The sequence below is a fragment of the Staurois parvus genome, unplaced genomic scaffold, assembly GCF_062004578.1.
Source record: "Staurois parvus isolate SC_StPar_1 unplaced genomic scaffold, SC_StPar_1.0 ptg000044l, whole genome shotgun sequence".
In the NCBI taxonomy this organism is placed as follows: domain Eukaryota; kingdom Metazoa; phylum Chordata; class Amphibia; order Anura; family Ranidae; genus Staurois; species Staurois parvus.
This window is the reverse complement of record NW_028317840.1, coordinates 826,783-848,558: the sequence shown is the minus strand read 5'-3', so window position 1 is coordinate 848,558 and position 21,776 is coordinate 826,783. Positions and strand designations below refer to the sequence as shown.

The 21,776-nt window shown below is 40.9% G+C and overlaps 1 protein-coding gene across 1 annotated transcript in view; it reads left to right on the top strand.

Annotated features, from left to right (window-relative positions):
* The window catches only part of MTHFD2L (methylenetetrahydrofolate dehydrogenase (NADP+ dependent) 2 like), a 125,365-nt gene that overhangs the window by 63,331 nt on the left and 40,258 nt on the right, over positions 1–21,776 (top strand). Inside the window, exons 5-7 of the mRNA XM_089663710.1 lie at positions 5,701–5,853; positions 15,101–15,208; positions 20,319–20,411. Coding sequence (XP_089519836.1) covers positions 5,701–5,853; positions 15,101–15,208; positions 20,319–20,411 — 354 coding nt within the window. The remainder of the gene's footprint in view (positions 1–5,700; positions 5,854–15,100; positions 15,209–20,318; positions 20,412–21,776) is intronic.

The window sequence follows — 21,776 nt, the reverse complement described above, 5'->3', positions numbered from 1 at the left end:
CACACCCTAGGGATAGTCGTATAGGCAGGGCCGTAGATAAGGAGGTACCACAAGTCCTCCTGTATGAGGACCAGCAGGGGGCCCCAGGAAGCTGGGTGAATTGGATATGGGCAGGGAGGCAGGGGAATTATTGGAACCAATCCCCTGTATGGCTCTTCTTGCAGCAGCTGAAAGCTGGATTCTTCTTCTTTCCCTCCCAGCTGCTACAGAGATAGTCATATAGGGGATTGGTTCCAGCAATTGCTCACCCTTCCTGTGCACCATACGTTTCCCTCTACTGCCCAGGGACCCCCTGTGTCCAGGGGCGTATCTACCATGAGGCAAACAAGGCTTTGCCTAGGGTGGCAATTTTTAGGGGGTCCCCCTACCCCCGGAAGAAGAGACCTGGTGAGCAGCGATGGACAGAGCCATGCAGGGATGCCATCAGAGGGGTCCCACTGGTACTCCTGTAGGTGGCCCTGAAAGCAGGAGGAAAGGTGTGGTGGGGGAGGGCAGTTGCAGAAGGACACCCTGTGAATCCCTCCCTCCAGCAGCTGAAACCCGGTTTGAGGTTTCTCCCCCTCTCCCTCCCGTGGGCTTTCTGCTGCTGGTGGGAGAGACAGACCTGGCCGGATGAAAAAGGTACCCTGGTGTTCCTAAGTGGCTGCTCTCCGCTGAGCTCCTTCTGCTGCCCGCAGTCAGAGCTGGGACCAGGGGACAGCCTGGAGCAGGGAGAGGAGAAGTGGCGGAGAGGAAAGAGCCTGGAGGAGGTGAGCTGTGTTGTGTTCTCTGAGCTTTCCCACCTGTCATCCATACAGCACATGAGACACTGATAGATCATATGGGACTGCACACACACACACTATGATTACCACCCCCTACCAGGGGCGGACTGACAACTCATGGGGCCCCCGGGCAATAGGGGATCATGGGGCCCCTGTGTCCTTGCCCAAACTCAAAAAAGCCTATGAAAAAGGTACCAGGGGCATCTCATGGGGCCCCTTACTGACCCCGGGCCCTTGGGCAGTGCCCGAATTTCCAAATGGTCAGTCCGCCCCTGCCCCCTACCCACATTTCCTGCTGCCCAGAGATCAGCAGCCCTTTGAGGAGGTGTATGTGTGTGTGTGGGTGGGGGGTAATCATACTGTGTGTGTGTGCATACAGTCCAATACGATCTGAGAAAGAGAAATGGAAAAGAGAGAGAGAGAGACGGGGAGAGGGAGAAGAGAGAGAGAGGGAAGAGAGAGAGGGGGGTGAAGAGAGAGAGGTGGGGGGGGGGGTAGGAGAGAGAGAAGGAAGAGAGAGATAGAAGAGAGAGAGGGGAGAGAGGAGAAGAGAGAGGGTGAAGAGAGAAAGAGAGAGAGGAGAGAGAGGGATGAAAGAGAAGAGAGAGGGGGGGGAGAAAGGGAAGAGAGAGAGAGGGGGAAGCGAGAGAGAGAAGAGAGAGGGAAAAGAGAGAGAGAGAGAGACATGGATGAGAGAGAGAAGAGAGAGAGGGAAGAGAGAGGATAAGAGAGAGGGTGAATAGTGAGAGAGAGAGGAGAGAGAGAGGGGGACAAGAGATAAGAGAGAGAGAGGGGGGGAAGAGAGAGAGGGAAGAGAAAGAAGAGAGAGGGAAGAGAGAGAGGGGGAAAAGAGAGAAGAGAGGGGGAAAAGAGCGAGAGAAAGAGACAGGGATGAGAGAGGGGAGAGAGAGAGAAGAAGAGAGAGGGAAGAGAGAAATAGAGAGGGGGGAGAGAGAGAGAGAGGGGGGGGAGAGAGAGAGAGAAGGAGACAGGGAAGAGAGAGAGAGAGAGAGAGAGAGGGAAGAGAGAGAGAATCATACACACACTCATTGAATTCTCTTGCTCTCTCATTGGGGGGGGGCACAATTCTTGTGTTGCCTAGAGTAGCACAAAACCTAAATACACCACTGCCTGTGTGCCCCCACCCCTCACAGTGATGCCGACTTCCCTGCTGTGCTTACCACTGACAGGTGCAAGCACACAATAGAATCCTTCAGAATGGAGAGTAGGGGAAGGGTCCAGTAAACATGTCACATTTACTAGCCCCTTTCTTTCCTGAATGAACACAATGAGTGATTGGTACCGATCACTCACTGTGTTCATTCATAACTGAACCATCATAAACTGGGTGTTTTTTTTTTTTTTTAGAGGGGGCCCTGTTAGGTTGGCTGTATGGGGCCCCGTGGTTTCTAACAGCAGCCCTGCATACAGGGTCCAATAAAGCAAACAATATAGCTGATCTCTGCTTTTCAGTATCTAGCAAATCATATAGTGACTCAGTAGTCTGAGATTTTCAGCAACCAACAAGTCATACCACCTGGCAGCACTAGGGTCGTCAGTTTAAATCCCAACCACAATACTACCTGCCTGGAGTTTGCATGTTCTCCCTGTGTAAATTGTCGGCACTGTAATACAGTAAGTACCTGTAATAAATAATACGTACAATGTAGAGGGGACCATCAGACAAGTCAGAAGGTTTTGTGCTTATATGATAAGAAGCAGTGTAAAACTGCCATTTTCATTGAGCAACAACATAATGAACATTCCAGGACTTCTTTGGAGTTGTAAAACTTGGGCCATAAACTCAATGGCAGCCATAATTTAGACATTATTACCTGTTATGTCTAATTTTATTGTCCCCTTATTCACATAGTTTTAACTTGAAAGTGTGCGCAACTTACTTGTGTACATTTCACAAGCTTACCTTGATTTTACCAACAACATATCAACACATAATGCAATTATATTAAATATTATGTTGTACTAGTCACACACTTAATCAAAATATTTATTACATATATTTTGTAAAACTGCCAATATAATTGTGTGAAATCTGTCTTTATATTATCTTACCAAGAAGTTCCAGCACAGTAAGTCATCTTACACTGTGGCATTGAACAGTGGCATCCTAATACGTTACAGGCATTTGGTGATGAGGAACTGATGTTTAGGCAAAACAAAGAAGAAGAAAGACAACCCAAATTGTATTTGAGTCATAGATGGGACAATGGTGGGCTTTATCAACAACTACTATATTTCCTTATATCTCTCAGGAACTTCATAGGCAAGATTGACCCTTGCTCTGTGCCCAATTCTGTGTTTTTTTGCTTCTTTAAATGGCGTCTTACTCCTTTTTCTATATTCTCCATAATGTAAAATAAATGAAAACTCCCAACTGGAAGAGACTAGTCAAACTAGCCAGATGGAGCGTGTTGCTGGGGTAGAGAGCAAGGAAGAAAAAACTACTAATTGTTGTGATTGTAGTATATTATGTATGCATGTATATTTATGATAACATTTCAGATGCTCTGAAGTTTAGCAAAATACCAAGATAAATTCTATCATTAAAATATTTAACAAGGCACCATGCACACTGGCTTAAAAAAATGCCAGTGCTCTTGGCAGAAACAATGCTAATATTGAGTGTTTTTTGTACTATCGTCTAGGAGGGTTTAACAGCATTTAGGACCATTTAGCGGTTTCTTCTGCCAGAAATACGCTCTCGAAAATGCCACACAGAAGGGTTTATTCTGCCGTTAAACGCTGAGTTTAAAAAATGCTTCTAGACTACCTAATGTGCATGGACAGATTGGATAACATTAGTTGCCTCTACAGGCAAAACCCTAAACTCCACTAGGAGCAGCGTTTTTTTTAAGTCAGTGTGCATTGAGCCTGAATGTTTGCAAAGATTGAAAGGACAGGGTAATATACAGTGGATATAAAAAGTCTACACACCCCTGTTAAAATGTTAGGTTTCTGTGATGTAAAAAAATGAGACAAAGATAAATAATTTCAGAACTTTTCTACCTTTCTCCACATGTAACCTATAAACTGTACAACGCAATTGAACAACAAACTGAAATCTTTTAGGTGTAGGGAACTAAGACTACAGTAAAATAATATGGTTGCATAGGTGTGCACATCCTTAAACTAATACTTTGTTGAAGCACCTTTTGATTTTATTCCAGCACTCAGTCTTTTTGGTATGAGTCTATCAGCATGTAGCATCTTTGACTTGGCAATATTTGACCACTCTTCCTTGCAAAAACACTCCAAATCTGTCAGATTGCGAAGGCATCTCCTGTGCACAGCCCTCTTCAGTTCTCCCCACAGATTTTCGATTGGATTCAGGTGGTGTTGGCTCTGGCTGGGCCATTCCAAAACTTTAATCTTCTTCTGGTGAAGCCATTCCTTTGTTGATTTGGATGTATGCTTTGGGTCGTTGTCATGCTGAATAATGTTCAGCTTTCTAGAAGAAGCCTGAAGGTTTTGTGCCAATATTGACTGGTATTTGGAACTTGACTAAGGCCCCAGTTCCAGCGGAAGAAAAACAGCCCCAAATCATGATGCTGCCACCACCATGCTTCACTTTTGGTGATGTGCAGTGTTGTTTTTGTGTCAAACATATCTTTTGGAATTATGGCCAAAAAGTTTAACCTGGGTTTCATCAGACCATAACAAATTTTCCCACATGCTTTTGGGAGACTTCAGATGTGTTTTGGCAAAATTTAGCCAGGCTTGGATGTTTGTCTTCGTAAGAAAAGGCTTCTGTCTTTCCACTCTGCCCCATAGCCCAGAAATATGGGAGATTGTTGTCACAAGTACCACACAGCCAGTGCTTGCCAGATATTCCTGCAGCTCCTTAAATGTTGCTGTAGGCCTCCTGGCAGCCTCCCAGACCAGTTTTCTTCTTGTCTTTTCATCAATTTTGAAGGGATGTCCAGTTCTTGGTAATGTCCCGGTAGCGCCATATTTTTTCCACTTGATGATGACTGTCTTCACTGTGTTCCATGGTATATCTAATGCCTTGAAAATTCTTTTGTACTGTTCTCCTGACTGATACCTTTTACCCATGAGATCCCTCTGATGCTTTGGAAGCTCTCTGCAGACCATGGCTTTTGCTGTAGGATGGGACTAAGACAATGTCAGGAAAGACCTACTAGAACAGCTGAACTTTATTTTGGTTAATCAGAGGCACTTTAAATGATGACAGATGTGTACTGACTTCTATTTAACATGATATTGAATGTGATTGCTCAGTTCTGAACACAGCTATAGCCCCTGTTATAAGAGGGTGTACACACTTATGCAACCACATTATAGTAGTTTTTTATGTTTACTCCCCCCTTCCCCATAAGATTTTAGTTTGTTTTTCAACTGAGTTGTACAGTTTATAAATCACATTAAAGGTGAAAAAAGTTCTGAAATTATTTATCTTTGGCTAATTTTTTTACATCACAGAAACCTGACATTTTAACAGTCGCGTGTAGACTTTTTATATCCACTGTAAATATATCATATAAAGTGCAAAGAGAGTGGAATTAGAGGGTTGGAACTCTAAAAAAAGAAACTAGCAAGAAATGTCATTTTGACAACTGATTGAAAAAGAAACAAAACCTTGCACCAATAGACACTTTAAATTGTGCATCCATGTTAATCTATGGAAACATTTTATACATAAGAACAAAACTTCCAGTATTGCAGGTTCATACAGTTGTACCTCCAGTAATGTAGTGTATTTCATTCAATGAAACAAGTGCAGCCAAGGATATTTCAGGGATATTACGATGGTGAAACAGGACAGAAGTGCAAGAAAAAAGATGAAATTATGCAAAAAGATAACAAGCTGGAAAATATATGTGTTAGATAAAGGAACTCAATTTTGCATTGATACCGATTAACTGATCAAAAATGCTTCAATACAATTTTATTTCAGAACATATCAACGAGCGAGATGTCTGCAATGCTGTTGCTCCAGAAAAAGATGTTGATGGATTTCATATTGTAAATATTGGAAGACTCTGCTTAGATCAGTCATCTATTATTCCTGCTACAGCTGCTGCCGTTTGGGAAATTATTAACAGAACAGGTAAGATAACAAACAACTCCAATATATTCATAAAGTAGTGCACAGCTCATTATGTTCTTTAAGTGAGCTAATGACTAAAAAAAGTAACACTACACTTTAACAAAACAAAACAAAAAATTTTTATTCAAGTATGTATTCTTAAAGTGGAATTCCAGCTTATTGGTAACTACCCTCCCACCTCCTAACACCTATGCTGACAAACCTGTGAAAAAGATGTATATACTTATCTATTTTCAGGCTGCTCTGATCTGTCACATGATCTCTCCTGTATCATCTAGTTGCGGCGAGTGCAGGGCCCATCCTTTGTCCTGCTTCTCCCCTGCAGATGATTAACACAGGGGAGTCGGACCACGTGACCGGACCAGAGCAGCCTGAAAATATGTAAGTATATACAGTACTGTGCAAATGTCTTAGGCAGGTGTAAAAAAATGCTGCAAATTAAGAATGCTTTCACAAATATAAATGTAAATAATTTATTTTTATACATTAACAAAATGGACAGTAAATGAACAGAAGAGAAATCCAAATCAAATCAATATTTGGTGTGACCATCCTTTGCAATAATTCTTCAATACTTCTAGGTACACTTGCACAGGAACTCGGCAGGTAGATAGTTCCAAACATCTTGGAGAACTAACCACTGATCTTCTGTGAATGTAGGCTGCCTCAAATCCTTTTGTTTCTTCTTGTAATCACAGATAGACTCAATGATTTTGAGATCAGGGTTCTGTGGGAGCCAAACCTTCACCTCCAGGACTCTTCCAGTTCATATAGTTTCATGCATAGTTGAGTCACTTAGACTTGTTTCCATGTCCAGAAAAATGGTGCAGAAAAATGGCAGCAGATGCTCTGGACTGATTAATTAAAATTTGAAATATTTGGCTGTAGCAAAAGGCAGTTTGTTCATGAAGGGCTGGACAGCAATACAATAATGAGTGTCTGCAGGCAACAGTGAAGCATGGTGGAGGTTCCTTGCAAGTTTGGGGCTGCAAATAGAGTTGGAGATTTGGTCAGGATCAATGGTGCCTTCATTGCTGAGAGATATAGGAAGATAATTATCCATCATGCCATACCATTCAGAGAGGCATGTTATTGGCCTCAATTTTTTTCTGCAGCAGGACAAGGACCCTAAACCTACAGCCAATGTCATTAAAGAGGAACTACACTGCAGCTGAGCACCAAAAACCAAAAATGCAATTTAATTCTTTTTTAATTTTCAAAGCAAACTCCCTCACCTGTCCATGTCTCCATGCTTTTGGTGAGAAATCATTTTGAAAAACAGCCACCTAGCATTTCTGGCCATTGCCATCTTGAGTCAGGGGAGATGCTTTATGTAGCAATTACTTCCTGGAATCCATTGCCCTTAGCTCCGGCATGCAGGCAGTGGGGTGTGCTTAGCTGAGAAAACCCTTGCTCCCCTCCTGAAGACTCCTGGGATGTATGACATCATTTTCCTAAGCATGGAAACCAGGAAGTAACTAAAGAAATGTAAAAAAACAGTTTAAACAAGAAAATATTATATACTTTCCTAACTGTTTACTAATCCTAGCAGTATAAGGATTGAAAATATTCAATGTTAATTGAAATTCCACTTTAAGGGCTATCTTCAGTGTAAAAAAGAACAAGTTCTGGAAGTGATGGTAGGGCTCCCACAGAGCCCTGATCTCAACATCATTATATCTGTCTGGGATTCCATGAAGAGGATCCATGAAGAGAAGGATTTGAGGCAGCCTACATCCACAGAAGATCTGCGGTTAATTCTCCAAGATGTATGGAACAACCTACCTGCCAAGTTCTTTCACAAATCGCGTGCAAGTGTAACTAGATGGATTGAAGAATTAATGCTGTTTTGAATGCAAAGGGTGATCACACCAAATTTTGATTTGATTTGGATTTATCTTCTGTTCATTTACTTTTCATTTTGTTAATTGATAAAAATAAACTATGAACACTTCTATTTCTGAAAGTATCCTAAATTTACTGCATTTTTTCACACCCGCCTTTTGCTCATTATTGTACAACTTTCTTACACAAGTTAGTTATCATAGGTGTTGGGCAGTTTGAAGGCTAAGACGATGTAAGCTGGAACTCCATTTTAACTTGAAAAAGCAATTTCTATTGCTTTCAGCCTCTTCCAAATCTCAAAATTTCATTTTACTGCTGTGATCCAACTTCCTGTTAGAGGGTGGCTACCTTTGTGCTCCATGGTCTCACTGTATGAAGGAACATAGTTCCCTGCTGGCTCTTGAAATGGATTATGGACTAAAGGGTTTGTAGTGTGCATAGAGCAATGTACATGACTGCAATTAATGAGTGCTGCTTGTTCCACACAAACAGTTCAGAAGCTTACAGAGGATATTACAAGGAGACAGAAAAACCCAGTAAGAAACAATTTCATGAAATATAAATTACAGGGCCATTAGGTGGTGGACATGTAAGGGATTTTTTTGAGAATAAGGATATTGTTTAGCGTCACTTTAAGTAAGTATTACCAAAAAACAAACAAAAATCTTTGCTGTCTATGTTTCTACCAGGCATATTTATCCTCAATCGTACCAGTAACCAACGGTCACAACAGCAGGTAGTGAGAGGAACAGGCCATCGGTTCTTTCTCATTCTAATGCTAAAATGTATTCTTATTACCCGCTCCCCGACCTCCCTATAGCAGAACTACTGCTACAGGGCAGCAGGGCTGTGCAAAATCATGTATGTGATTTTGCATTTCTGGGTAGGAAGCACGTGCCGCTCTACCCACGCCACCATTGACGGCTACAGCTGTCAATCTCTGGGTCTGGAGATTCCCCACCACCCGGCGGTCGCTGAGGAGCAGTGAAAGTGGAGAGGTCAGTGTGTAAACAACACAGATCTCTCCCCTGTCAGCATGAACATGCTGCTTTGTATTGCTCTGCATAGCAGAGCAATACAAAGCAGTATGTTTCCCTAGTAAAACACACACAGCACAAATAGTAAAACTGCTCACAGCACACAGTTAACCCTTTGATCACCCCAGATGTTATCCCCCTTCCTGCCCAGTGTCATTAAGACAGTGTCAGTGCTTTTTATTATCATTGATCACTGTATTAATGTCACTGGGGATGTCAGTGGTAGTTAGTCAGTTCCCTCCCAGTGTCAGAATGCTCGCCACAGTCTCGCAGTCCTGCAGTCCCACTATAAGTCGCTGATCGATGCCAATTCAAGTATTAAAAAAATAAAAATTCCAGTATATATAATGCCAATTGTAGACGCTATAACTTTCATGTAAACCAATTAATTTACACATGTTGGGGTTTTTTGTACTAAAGACATGTAGCAGAATACATTTTGGCCTAAATTTATGCTGAAATTTTATTTTTAAAATTTTTTTACTGGATATGTTTTATAGCAAAAAGTCAAAAATATTGTTTTTTTAAACAAATTGTCAGTTTTTTTTGTTTATAGCGCAAAAAAAAAAAACTGCAGAGGTAATCAAATAACACCAAAAGAAAGCTCTATTAGTGGGAAAAAGTACATAAATTTCATTTGGGTGCAGCATTGCATGACCGCGCAATTGTCAGTTAAAGTAATGCCATATAGCAATAAATGGCCTGGTCAGGAAGGGGGGTAAATCCTCTGGAGGGCAAGGGGTTAATAACGCTGTTAGAGAGATTACCTCACTTCTTGTCCTGTTGGCCAACTGTAAATTAAAAAAACAGAGCAAATCTCCCAAACAGGGTCATGGATTAAATCCTTCATCACTCTATCCAATTTAAACAGTTTCACTAGTTCCACTTTATAGGTATTTCAGTAGGCTCAAGAGAAACTTTGCTATAGTATTGATGAGATCACAAAGCAGAGACTACCTTTTGTGTTTTTACTGATCTTTACAGAACCTGTAATTACTGAAACTAGAAATCCCTTTGACGATTGAACCAACAATCTACAGTATACAGACATGTGTAAGCCTGCATGATTCCTACAGAGGGTGTCATGTAAGAAAGCCCCAGGTCTCACAGGCCAGACTTTTGCCAAAGGGTGCACTCTGACATGAATAAAGTGTTCCACGGCATGTTAGATCCCTTGCGTGTTCCACTACATGGTCCAATGCCTGCCGAAGAGGTAGCCAGTCTTCATGAAATGGGTAAATACTTTAAACAATAGTAACAATTTGGAATGTGCAATTAAAAGTGCTTCAGTTAATGTGTATGTCAAATAAAATGTTTCTCGCTAGTTATGGATAGAATGGGGAAGAGTTAGAATCCTTGTTTGTTTTTTCTGCTAGCTGGGGTCCCTGGTAAAGAGATTTATTCATGCCGTCTGGGCTACAACTGTCTGAATACAACAGCCGGATGGTGATATTCCTCCATTCACGTGGTTTACCATTGATGGAGGAATCTATTAGATTTCTTTCTTTCAGCACTCAGACTCTGTGCATTTATAGCTAGCTTTTCCTTTCTCCTTGCAAAGTTCTTAAATTGTACACTAAGATAAACACACACACAGCTCAGTGTACAATCCCAGCATCTACCAGATGCTGGGATAGATGAACTCCCATACATATGCAAGGGAGTTACATCATCCCAGCCAAGCCAATCAAGATTAGTGATGGGCTTGATTTTTTTCGTCCGCTGCGCCCCACAAAGCACTGCCCTCTGTGCACAGTGCATTGTGATTGGCCAAAGCAATGCACCTGACCACACCCCTCCTTAAAGGCATAGGGAGGCAAGGGACGCCCAGCAAGGCCACAGTGGAAGCTGAAGGTCTCCAGTGCATCTCTTCATCAAATCAACCAACTGTACAAAAAAGTGGCAACCACCCCAACCTATAGCTAACCTTTGCAGCGAGGTGCACATAGAAGGGCAACGTACATTACAAACAAAGATTTCCCAGCAAACTTACCAGTTAACATGCAAAAAAAACCAAATTGACCTTTTCTAACAATTCATGTTAAAAACAGAGGGTTTTGTTTGCACTCATTTGCAAATATACAGTTGCAAGAAAAAGTATGTGAACCCCTTGAGATTACGTGGAGTTTTGCATGAATTGGGCATAAAATGTGCTCTGAACGTCATCTAAGTCACAACAATAGAAGAACACAGTCTGCTGATAATAATACTACACAACATTAGATGTTGCCATGGTTTAATTGCACATAACATGTAAACATTCACAGTGCAGGGAGGAAAAAGTATGTGAGGCCCTAGCTTAATGACTTCTCCCAGAGCTAATTGGAGCCAGGAGCGAGCCACCCTTGACTCCAATCAGTGTGATGATATTGGATGTGTTGCTGACAGCTGTCCTGCCCTTAAAAAACACACACCTGTTTTGGGTTTCCTGGTTTCAAGAAGCACTGTCTGATGTGAACCATGCCTCGCAGAAAAGAGCTCTCAGAAGACCTACGATCAAGAATTGTTGACTTGCATGAAGCTGGAAAGGGTTACAAAAGTATCTCCAAAAGCCTTGATGTTCATGTGTCCACGGTAAGACAGACTGTCTACAAATGGAGAAAGTTTAGCACTGTTGCTACTCTCCCTAGGCGTGGTCGTCCTGTAAAAATGACTGCAAGAGCACAGCGCAGAATGCTGCATGAGGTAAAGAAGAATCCCAGAGTGTTAGCTAAAGACCTACAGAAATCTCTGGCACATGCTAACATTTTTGTTGACATATCTACAATAAGGAAAAAATTAAACAAGAATGGAGTACATGGAAGGACACCACGGAGGAAGCCATTGCTGTCCAAAAAGAATATTGCAGCACGTTTGAAGTTTGCAAAAGAGCACCTGGATGTTCCATAGCACTACTGGCAAAATATACTGTGGACAGATGAAACCAAGATTGAGTTGTTTGGGAAGAACACACAACACTATGTGTGGAGAAAAAAAGGCACAGCACACCAACATCAAAACCTCATCCCCACTGTAAAACATGGTGGAGGGAGCATCATGGTTTGGGGCTGCTTTGCTGCTTCAGGGCCTGGACGGATTGTTGTCATTGATGGGAAAATTAATTCCAGAGATTATCAAGACATTTTGCAGGAAAACGTACAACCATCTGTCTGCCAAATGAAGCTCCGCAGAGGATGGGTGATGCAACAGGACAATGACCCAAAGCATACAAGTAATTCAACAAAACAATGGCTGCAACAGCACAGAATACGCCTTCTGGAGTGGCCCAGTCAGAGTCCTGACCTCAACCCGATTGAAATGCTGTGGCATGAGCTTAAGAGAGCGATTCACACCAGACATCCCAAGAATATTGCTACACTGAAAGAGTTTTGTGAAGACGAGTGGTCCAAAATTACTCCAGATCATTGTGCAGGTCTGATCTGCAACTATAGGAAACGTTTGGTTGAGGTTATTGCTGCCAAAGGAGGGTCAAGCAGTTATTAAGTCCAAAGGTTCACATACTTTTTCCTCCCTGCACTGTGAATGTTTACATGTTATGTGCAATTAAACCATGGCAACATCTAATGTTTGTGTAGTATTATGTTCAGCAGACTGTGTTCTTCTATTGTGATTTAGATGACGTTCAGAGCACATTTTAAACCCAATTCATGCAAAACTCCACGTAATCCCAAGGGGTTCACATACTTTTTCTTGCAACTGTATGCGTAAGCTGAAGTGCCTACATCTGGGCTCCTCTGTACACTGCAGTCATAACTCTATAATTTTTAGAGTTTCCAAGTTGGAGCACGTATAGTGGTGGATAGATTAAGGCCCTGTTCACACTTATGCATTTGCAGTGCATAATTGCACTACTGTCTATTTAACATGGTTTTTCTATGGGACACATTAACATCTATGCGTTTTTCAGTCTATGCATTTTTTTTAAAGGGTCAAGGACTTTTTTATCGCAACACTTTGTGTTTTTGGTTTACTAGACTTCAAAAGACACACAGCAGAAAAGCATGTAGTGCACTTTAGATGTGTTTTATTTATTTTTTTCCAGTAGAAAAGTAATGACTTCGAAGCCACTTTACACTCTCTGGTGCTCAAGTAGCATCAAAGTAGAATCAAAATCGTATCCACGTCGCATCAATGTCACACTCATCCAAAGTCACATCCAAGTTGCATCAAAGATGCATCCATCCAAAGTCACATCAAAGTCACATCAAAGTCGCACCCATACAAAGTCACATCAAAGTCTCAATAAGTCAATACTTTCCTATTGGCAAAGAAGCAAAATGTGTCAAAAACACATATTCAAAAATGAGTAACACACTGAAAAACGCATCAATTACAACACACTGAGGTGTGAACCTGGCCTAGGGGTATGCTTGCCTGAAGGGAGCCCAGGCCAATCAAGATTGTTGAAGATCCTGCACCTAGAAGATGATGGGATGATGAAAAGAATATGCTGGAGCTAGTGAGGGAGCTTGCGGATGTTGCATCGAGGGTATGTATAATTCCATAACTGCGATTGCTAACTTTAGACAGTCATGCTGTACCTTTGACTTCTATGAATTGACTGCCTTACCCAAACCAAGTATGCAGATAAAGACTTCTCATATTTCCCTGTCTTTCCATAGCTGCGTATGTGTTCTGAGTTAGTATCTCTAGAAGTGAGTCAGCATAACAGTCCCTCAGTTAGCATTTTCAGAAGGTGGTTAGCAAAGATGGACCCAATTTTCTCTCCTATCTGGTGAGCTTTAAGTATACAGTTTTTTCATGTTGATATTGCTAATGCTTCCATATTATATATTTTAAACTATAAATCAAACCTTGTTAACAAGCAGAAATGGAAGCTTAAGCAGGCTATAGACAGGCAGGCGTTATTCTTAAAACTATGGACAGTGAAACTTCTGCTAATCCTTGATTGTGCATTATCCTCTTTAACTCAACTAATAAATGGATTCCCTTTCTCCATAGAAAAGGGAAAAGTAATTGATATGCAATTTATCTGAGGACTTATTACAGTCCCTTAGGAACCAGATTCTCATCCAGTGATCTCAAGCATTGCTCAGATCAGGAGCGTTGCTTGTACAGACCAGCACATACTGTTTTTGACCAACCTTATATTTGCCACCTAGGTAGCAGATAGATCTTAATGGGCATAATTTGGGAAAACTAAAGAAAACCTAGAGATTTCACAATAGGAAAGGCGTCTCTCCATTTCTTCATATTTTACATTCATAACCCTGTAAAAGTCCAAGTAAGTTCTTGTGACTTTTTTATCTCTATAGCTCTGTATCACAATACTGTTATGACTTGTTGCAATGAAATGACTTCAATTCTTTATTATCTTATATGAAATGCACACCCAGTCTCACAATCCAGGGCTCTATGCTGCCAAAGATGAGTATTGGCCATATCCATCATCACAAGTGTCCTCACACATACTTGTAGGGCTGAGGATCACAGAGTGAGATTCAGACTATTTCTGTTAAACTACTGAGTGCCCTGAGCAGCAAGGTCAAACTTTGATGTCTACTGAACTGCAAACATGTTTAGGCCCAGTGCACAGGTGTTATACCAGAGACGTGGAGGTAAGACCATTGAAATTGAAATGAAAGTGCATCTAAACCCAAAACATAAATGTAATATATTGCAACTTATCTTAGTCTTAGATATGGTGGCTGCAGTAGTTTTTTCAGGCATTGTTTCCCTTTATTTTCTGATGGGGTTCCTGGGAATCAAGCACTACTTTACTGTATGTATGGAGGGAGCCAAATGTGCCTTCTAGGCTGGACTTCAAACATGTCTGCCTTTGTTAATATCTTTTACCTGTGCGGTTTAGAGAATTTTAGAGAAGGAGGTTTTCAGCTCACCAGAAAACATTACATTTTTCCTTGGGTTCAGTTATTCTTTAGTGCCTGGTCATACCAGTGAGATTTGCGAATTTAAATAACACCTGAAATCACATCTAATGAATGTGAAAGTCAGTGTCCTAACATGTGCAATTTTCTGCAGTGCAGTTTCTAAAGTAGTTCTTGCATTACTTTTTCTGCAGTTTTTTTGCGATTTCATACATAGAATATAATTGAAATCACATTGCAAATAGCATGAAATCTTTGAAAAGTAGCAATAAAGTCTTCAGAAATTGCACTTGAAATCACGTTGAAATTGCACACAGTTCGCATTATTTAAAATTGCAGTGGTGTGACCAGTAACTTAAGTTAAATAGTACTTACTACGTTATGGTGCGTATGTAAGGGAACAAAATTAGAGTGAAAAGAGTCTCTTTTCTTCTTTTGTGCTTTCTTTTTTACACTTTTTTTTACACTGTTAAAACACAAAAGAAGTACTTTGTGTTTTTTTTTCTTTTCAAACAGGGATAGAAACATTTGGTAAAAATGTTGTAGTTGCAGGAAGATCAAAAAATGTTGGTATGCCAATTGCCATGCTGTTGCACACTGATGGCAAACATGAGAGACCTGGCGGTAAGTATAATATTTTCCTATGGAAATGTTTTCTGTATATCAAAGTGGAGAAGATGTTTATATGGTCTAGACTGAAAGCAGAATTTATGATCTTTGTTAGCCTTAATATATTTTCTGGTAATAGCTCCATTGTCCTTACTAGCATAACATGTGAAAGTTCCCCTTCAGAACAATTTAGTCCTGCAGACCCTATACAGCACAGCTCAGAGTAGGCAGGAAAAAGCAGCACAAGGAGCCATTTAATTTTCTGTAGTGTTTTTGTGCTACCCAGGCACATGCTGTTAAGAGGAAAGAGCAGAGTGACAGAGATGAGCTCTATTTTCACTGTCAATTCGCAAGCTGGAGGATGGAGTTACCTAACAGTAGTAGATAAAAAATCAGATCGCCTGTCCTGCTAGACAATGTTGTGCTGTGCGGCAGAGCTATCTGAATCTTACAAGTGAAGGAACAGAAATACAAATTCTTTGGCAGATTAAACAACTTCCATATGCGTATGTCATCTGTATTTTTAGCTGTTTACCTAGAGTTCATTTAATTATTAAAACAGTGTAAAATTCAGTACAAAAAACTTAGGGGTCTGTGTATAAAAAGTTTGCTAAACGAATGCTACATACACCTGCACAGTGCAAGAAAAACATCCCATTTTCTGTGTAATATAATTACCTCATCTGATTGTAAAGTGCCTCGAAAAAAGAATTCATACCCCTTGAAATTTTCCACATTTTGTCATGTTACAACCATAAACGTAAATGCATTTTATTGGAATTTTTGATGTGATAGACCAACACAAAGTAGCACATAGTTGTGAAGTGGAAAGAAAATGATAAATGGTTCTCAAAATTTTTTTTTTACAAATAAATATCTAAAAAGCGTGGCTTGCTAAAATCTAGTGGAAGAAATTGCCTTTAGGAGTCACCTAATTAGTAAATAGAGTCCACCTGTGTGTAATTTAATCTCAGTATAAATACAGCTGTTCTGTGAAGCTCTCGGAGGTTTGTTAAAGAACATTAGTGAACATTAGTGAACAAACAGCATCATGAAGGCCAAGGAGCACACCAGACAGCTCAGGGATAAAGTTGTGGAGAAGTTTAAAGCAGGGTTAGGTTATATTAATATTATTATACAGGATTTATATAGCGCCAACAGTTTGCGCAGCACTTTACAATATAAGGGAGACAGTACAATTACAATACATTTCAGTACAGGAGTATGAGGGCCCTGCTCATGGAGCTTACAATCTAAAGGAAGGGGGAGGTGATACAACAGGTTATAAAAAAATATCACAAGCTTTGAACATCTCATGGAGCATTGTTCAATCCATCATCCGAAAATAGAAAGAGTATGGCACAACTGCAAACTTACTAAGATATGGTCGTCCACCTAACCTGGCAAGGAGAGCATTAATGAGAGAAGCAGCCAAGAGGCCCATGGTAACTTTGTAGGAGCTGCAGAGATCCACAGCTCAGGTGGGGGAATCTGTCCACAGGACAACTATTAGTCGTGCACTCCACAAATCTGACCTTTATGGAAGAGTGGCAGGAAGAAAGCCATTGTTGAAAGAGAATCATAAGAAGTCCCGTTTGCAGTTTGTGAGAAGCCATGTGGAGGACACAGCAAATATGTGGGAGAAGGTGCTCTGGTCAGATGAGACCAAAATTGAACATTTTGGCCTAAAATCAAAACGCTATGTGTGGCAAAAAACTAACAATGCACATCACCCTGAACACACCATTCCCACCATGAAACATGGTGGTGGCAACATCATGTTGTGGGGATGCTTTTCTTAAGCAGGGACAAGGAAGCTGTTCAGAGTTGATGGGAAGATGGATGGAGCCAAATACAGGGCAATCTTAGAAGGAAACCTGTTAGAGTCTGCAGAAGACGAGACTGGATCGGAGGATCACCTTCCAGCAGGACAATGACCCTAAACATACAGCCAGAGCTACAATGGAATGGTTTAGATCAAAGCATATTCATGTGTTAGAATGGGCCAGTCAAAGTCCAGATCTAAATCCAATTGAGAATCTGTGGCAAGACTTGAAAACTGCTGTTCACAGACACTCTCCATTCAATCTGACAGAGCTTGAGCTATTTTGCAAAGAAGAATGGGCAAACATTTCACTCTCTAGATGTGAAAAGCTGGTAGAGTTAATAAAAGGACTTTGTTATTGGGTCAGTGTATTTATCTACAATTTGACTTTTTTGTGAATGAGTAACCAGGGATCCAGTATATATTTTGGGGGAGAACCCTGGCCATTTTTTTCTGGCGTCCCCCCTTAAAACAATGCTTGACAACCTGTCAAGAGAAAATTTGCCAACCCATTGAAAAAATCCATTCTCAATAGAATCCTTGCCTCAATGACAGCTCCTGACTTCACTGCTAATTGTAAACAAATGAACCGTTAGCTGGCTGTTGTCATTGACCACCTGAGTCTCAGAAACCAATGATGCTGTGCGGTCACTAATATCTAAGCAACCAATAATGCTAGTGGCCTGCTCAGCAGAAAGTTGTCATTTATTGGTTGTAATAATCAGCAAATTCTCCAAAATATACAGCATTTTGCTGCCTACAAGAGGAGATATTCAGTAAAGGTTTACATGTACAGTACTTTAACAGTTGAAGTAATAACAAGAGGACATGAGGCCATGTATATTTATCATATCCCTGAACGTATATTAGCTGCCAAGTAACCAAAAACCAGACAGCAAAAAAAGGGTGTGTGTGAAAAGGAATTCACAAGAAAAGCAGTTAAATTATGGACAGAAAGCGATACCCAAAAATTTCTCAAAAATGATGCTTTATTGCAAAGAATAGACATATTATATTAGACATTTAGGTAAATACCCCAGTTAGCCATCACCACAAGATGAGACAGTACAAAAACGTATGACCTAAAACCAAAAATTATTAAAAGCAAGACGTCATGACCGGTCATGAATATAATTGTGCTATAAATGTAATGACACTAGGTCTAATACATATACAGCACAGACACATAGGTAACACCACCATGTAGGGGATGTAATCAGAAAATATCACCATAATAGGCTATACATCAAATATGCAAGTGTAGACATTGAAACCAGTATAGTATGGACTGAGGAACCCAAGTAAACAATACTAGTATGTTTTATGAAAAAAAGTCCAGCTCAGGGCTAGGGTCCAAAAGAGACATATGCAGTAAAAAAATTGAATTGCTTGTAAAGGCCTCAGTCTATACTATACTGGTATCACTTTTATATCTCCTCACTATGGTGCCCTGTAGCCATAAATGTATCTCACGTCATTGGTGAGGTTGAACTAGGCCCCGAAGGCCAGCTAGACAAACACTAAAGGGAATCTGTGTTGAGAAAATATGTAGGCTTTCATTGCTGTCCTCCTTTGAAAAAACTAGTTACTTGTGTGTTTCATCATCTATGAAGTAAGACCTGAGTCAGAGCTCCTAGTATGTGTTAACATAAGTTATTTTATTACTAGTTACTGCATCAGCAATGCCAGATACAGTCATAGCAAATATTGACACCCCCGCATTTCTGTCAGGTAATGCACCATTTTGCCCAGAAAATTGTTGCAATTACAAATATTTATTTGTTTGTATTGGCATGACACAAAAAAGTGGAGAAACAAAAAGCCAATCTGACACATTCCATGCAAAACTCCAAAAATGGACTGGTCAAAATTATTGGCACCCTCAATTAAATATTTGGTAGTACACCCCTTGGAAAAAATAGCTGAAATCAATCACTTTCTGTAACCATCATTGAGTTTCTTACACCTCTCTACTTGATTTGTGGATCACTCTTCTTTTGCCAACGGCTCCAGGTCTCTCAGATTGAAAGGGTTCCTTTTCCCAACTGCTGTTTTGAGATCTCTCCACAGGTGCTCTATGGAATTGAGATCTGGACTCATTGCTGGCCATTTCAGTACTCTCCAGCACTTTGTCTTAAACCATTTCTGGGTGCCTTTTGACATGTGCTTTGGGTCATTGTCCTGCTCTAAGACCCATGACCTCTGACAGAGACCCAACTTTATTGCAGGATAGCATCATTTTCTTTTTCCTACAAGAGGCTTGCTTTTATAGTTCATATGTTACAGGAAACCTGTTATGAATTTAACATGTAAGCTGCCATTGCTGACCTCTCCTTCTGAAAATGCCAGCTTCATGGCTGTCACGCTGACCTTTTTGTTTCAGTTCACTGATCTAAAATAAACATGTAAATAATAATAATAATTATTATTATACAGGATTCAGATAGTGCAAACAGTTTGTGCAGCGCTTTACAATATAAGGGAGACAGTACAATTAAAAAACATTTCAGTAAAGAAGGAATATGAGGGCCCTGCTTGTGGAGCTTACAATCTAAAGGAAGGGGGAGGTGATACAAAAGGTAATAGCTGCGGGGGATGATCTGGTGGAGGTGATTCAAGTACAGTTCTTAGGTGGAGGTGGGGTAGGCTTCCCTGAATAAGTGAGTTTTCAAAGATCGCCTAAAGGCAGACAGGGTGGGGGCTGACCGGACATACTGTGGTAGGGAGTTCCAGAGGATGGGAGAGGCTCTGGAGAAGTCCTGGAGGTGAGCGTGGGAGGAGGTGATGAGAGAGCTATAGAGGAAGATATCTTGGGAGGTGCGGAGTGGGCGATTTGGATGATATCTGTGGATGAGGTCAGTGATATAGCTAGGGGCAGTGTTGTGGATGGCTTTGTAAGCTGTGGTTAGTATTTTGAACTTTATACGTTGGATTAGTGGAAGCCAGTGAAGCGATTAGCAGAGAGGGGCAGCAGTCACTGATCAGCTGGTAAGGTGTATGAGTCTAGCAGCAGCATTCATAATAGACTGAAGGGGGAACAGCCTGTGTAACAGTAGACCAGTGAGGAGGGAGTTACAGTAATCAAGGCGGGATAAAACCAAGGTGTGGATAAGTTGTTTTGTGGTACCATTGATCAGAAATAATAATGTACAGTATTACCTTTGTCATTTCTGATTTGCATACTTTTCCCAGGTAGCATTGTGTATAGATACGGATAATAATCCTTTATAGTTCTATAAACAAAATTTGATAAAAGCATTATGATGACACTGTATTGGTAACTTTATGATTTCTCTTAAGGTGATGCAACTGTGACAATTACCCACAGATATACTCCAAAAGATCTACTGAAGAGACACACTCAACTAGCAGATATTATAATTGTGGCAGCAGGTAAAAGTCTTATTCTTTTATATGCTTCATACTATTCCTTTTTTTTTTTAGTCTAAAACAGGAATTGTTCTAGAACAGTTTTACAGCAGTGTCAATGCCCAGTTAAGAAACCACTCTTCATCTGGTCCTGCTCCAAGGATTTAGTCTAATCTGCCAACCCTCTCTTTTTCCTTTGTATTCCCCTCCCCAGCAAGTGACATTGGTCTATGCCAGTAGCATGCTGGATATCCAGATATCACACAGAGTACAGTGGTTCCAGTCTGCAGTGGTTTGATATGTCCACTGCAAGCTGCTCCAATCAACAGCACCCACACTCTATGAACAGTATGCAATATTTCATATTTACCAGACAAAAAAACCCCAAACATTTGTGGTCCTAAATAAAGAATGCTACTAAGGTTAGTGTAGGTAAATTTATTTATTTATTTATATGACTCATGGTAACTACATGAGTCTGTAATTAGGTTGGGTTACTGCAGCTCAGGCTGGATGACTTAACCAGTTGGGACTCTATCGTCTCCACCTGGTTCTGGAAGACCATGGAAGCTTCCAGAAACCAGTGGGCAGAAGGGGTGGAGACCTGAATTTGCATGTTTATGGGAGTCTAACTAATCCCAAGTTTGGAGCCCTTGGTAGTGTGGTGTGGCCAACCCATAAATATGGGAAAGTCAGGATGGCAGGGAGTCAGCTGGAAGATGGAGTGCTGAGGAGGCTGTCGGTAGCCGTGGAGGGTTCTCTTAGGTCTAGAGGAGGCTAGCCTTCAGGCTGGGCTCAGGCTGGCTCAGGAGGATCCATTCAGCACCACGGTATGAACAGGATCAAGGCCTGGGAGCAGTGGGAGCAAGGAGGATGGAGTGAGTACATCAGCACACCCAGGGATTCACAAGGGTAAAGACTGCCATGATTAAAAACATTAAAACCAATTTGTGCTGCAGCACTTTATTATCCCATAGTTCTCTTGTAAGATCCCACAAATACTTGTTGAGTCTGCCAGTAAAGTCCACCTCATGTAGCTTTCTAGGATAGTGTAACAATGATGCTGCAATGTTCCTGAATTTAGAGAAGAGTTGCCACCCTCATGTAGGCTGTGAGTAGTTGCTGTTTGGTGTTAGGTTTCCACAAATTGATGTAATGGTTTATTTAAGTGCAGTCTCTACACACTTTATCCTAATGATATTTCACAGCTTTTGCAAAAACTACTAATAGAAGGATCCAATTCTGAAGATTGTTTTTTCTGTCAATTGCTAAGATAAGGAAAGCTAGGCATTTATCACCTCTTGAGAACCTTTGGCCTTCCTGCCCAACCAACCCCAAAATCCTAGATGTGTTAGGAATATGGGGCATGTCGTACTGTACGAATGACTT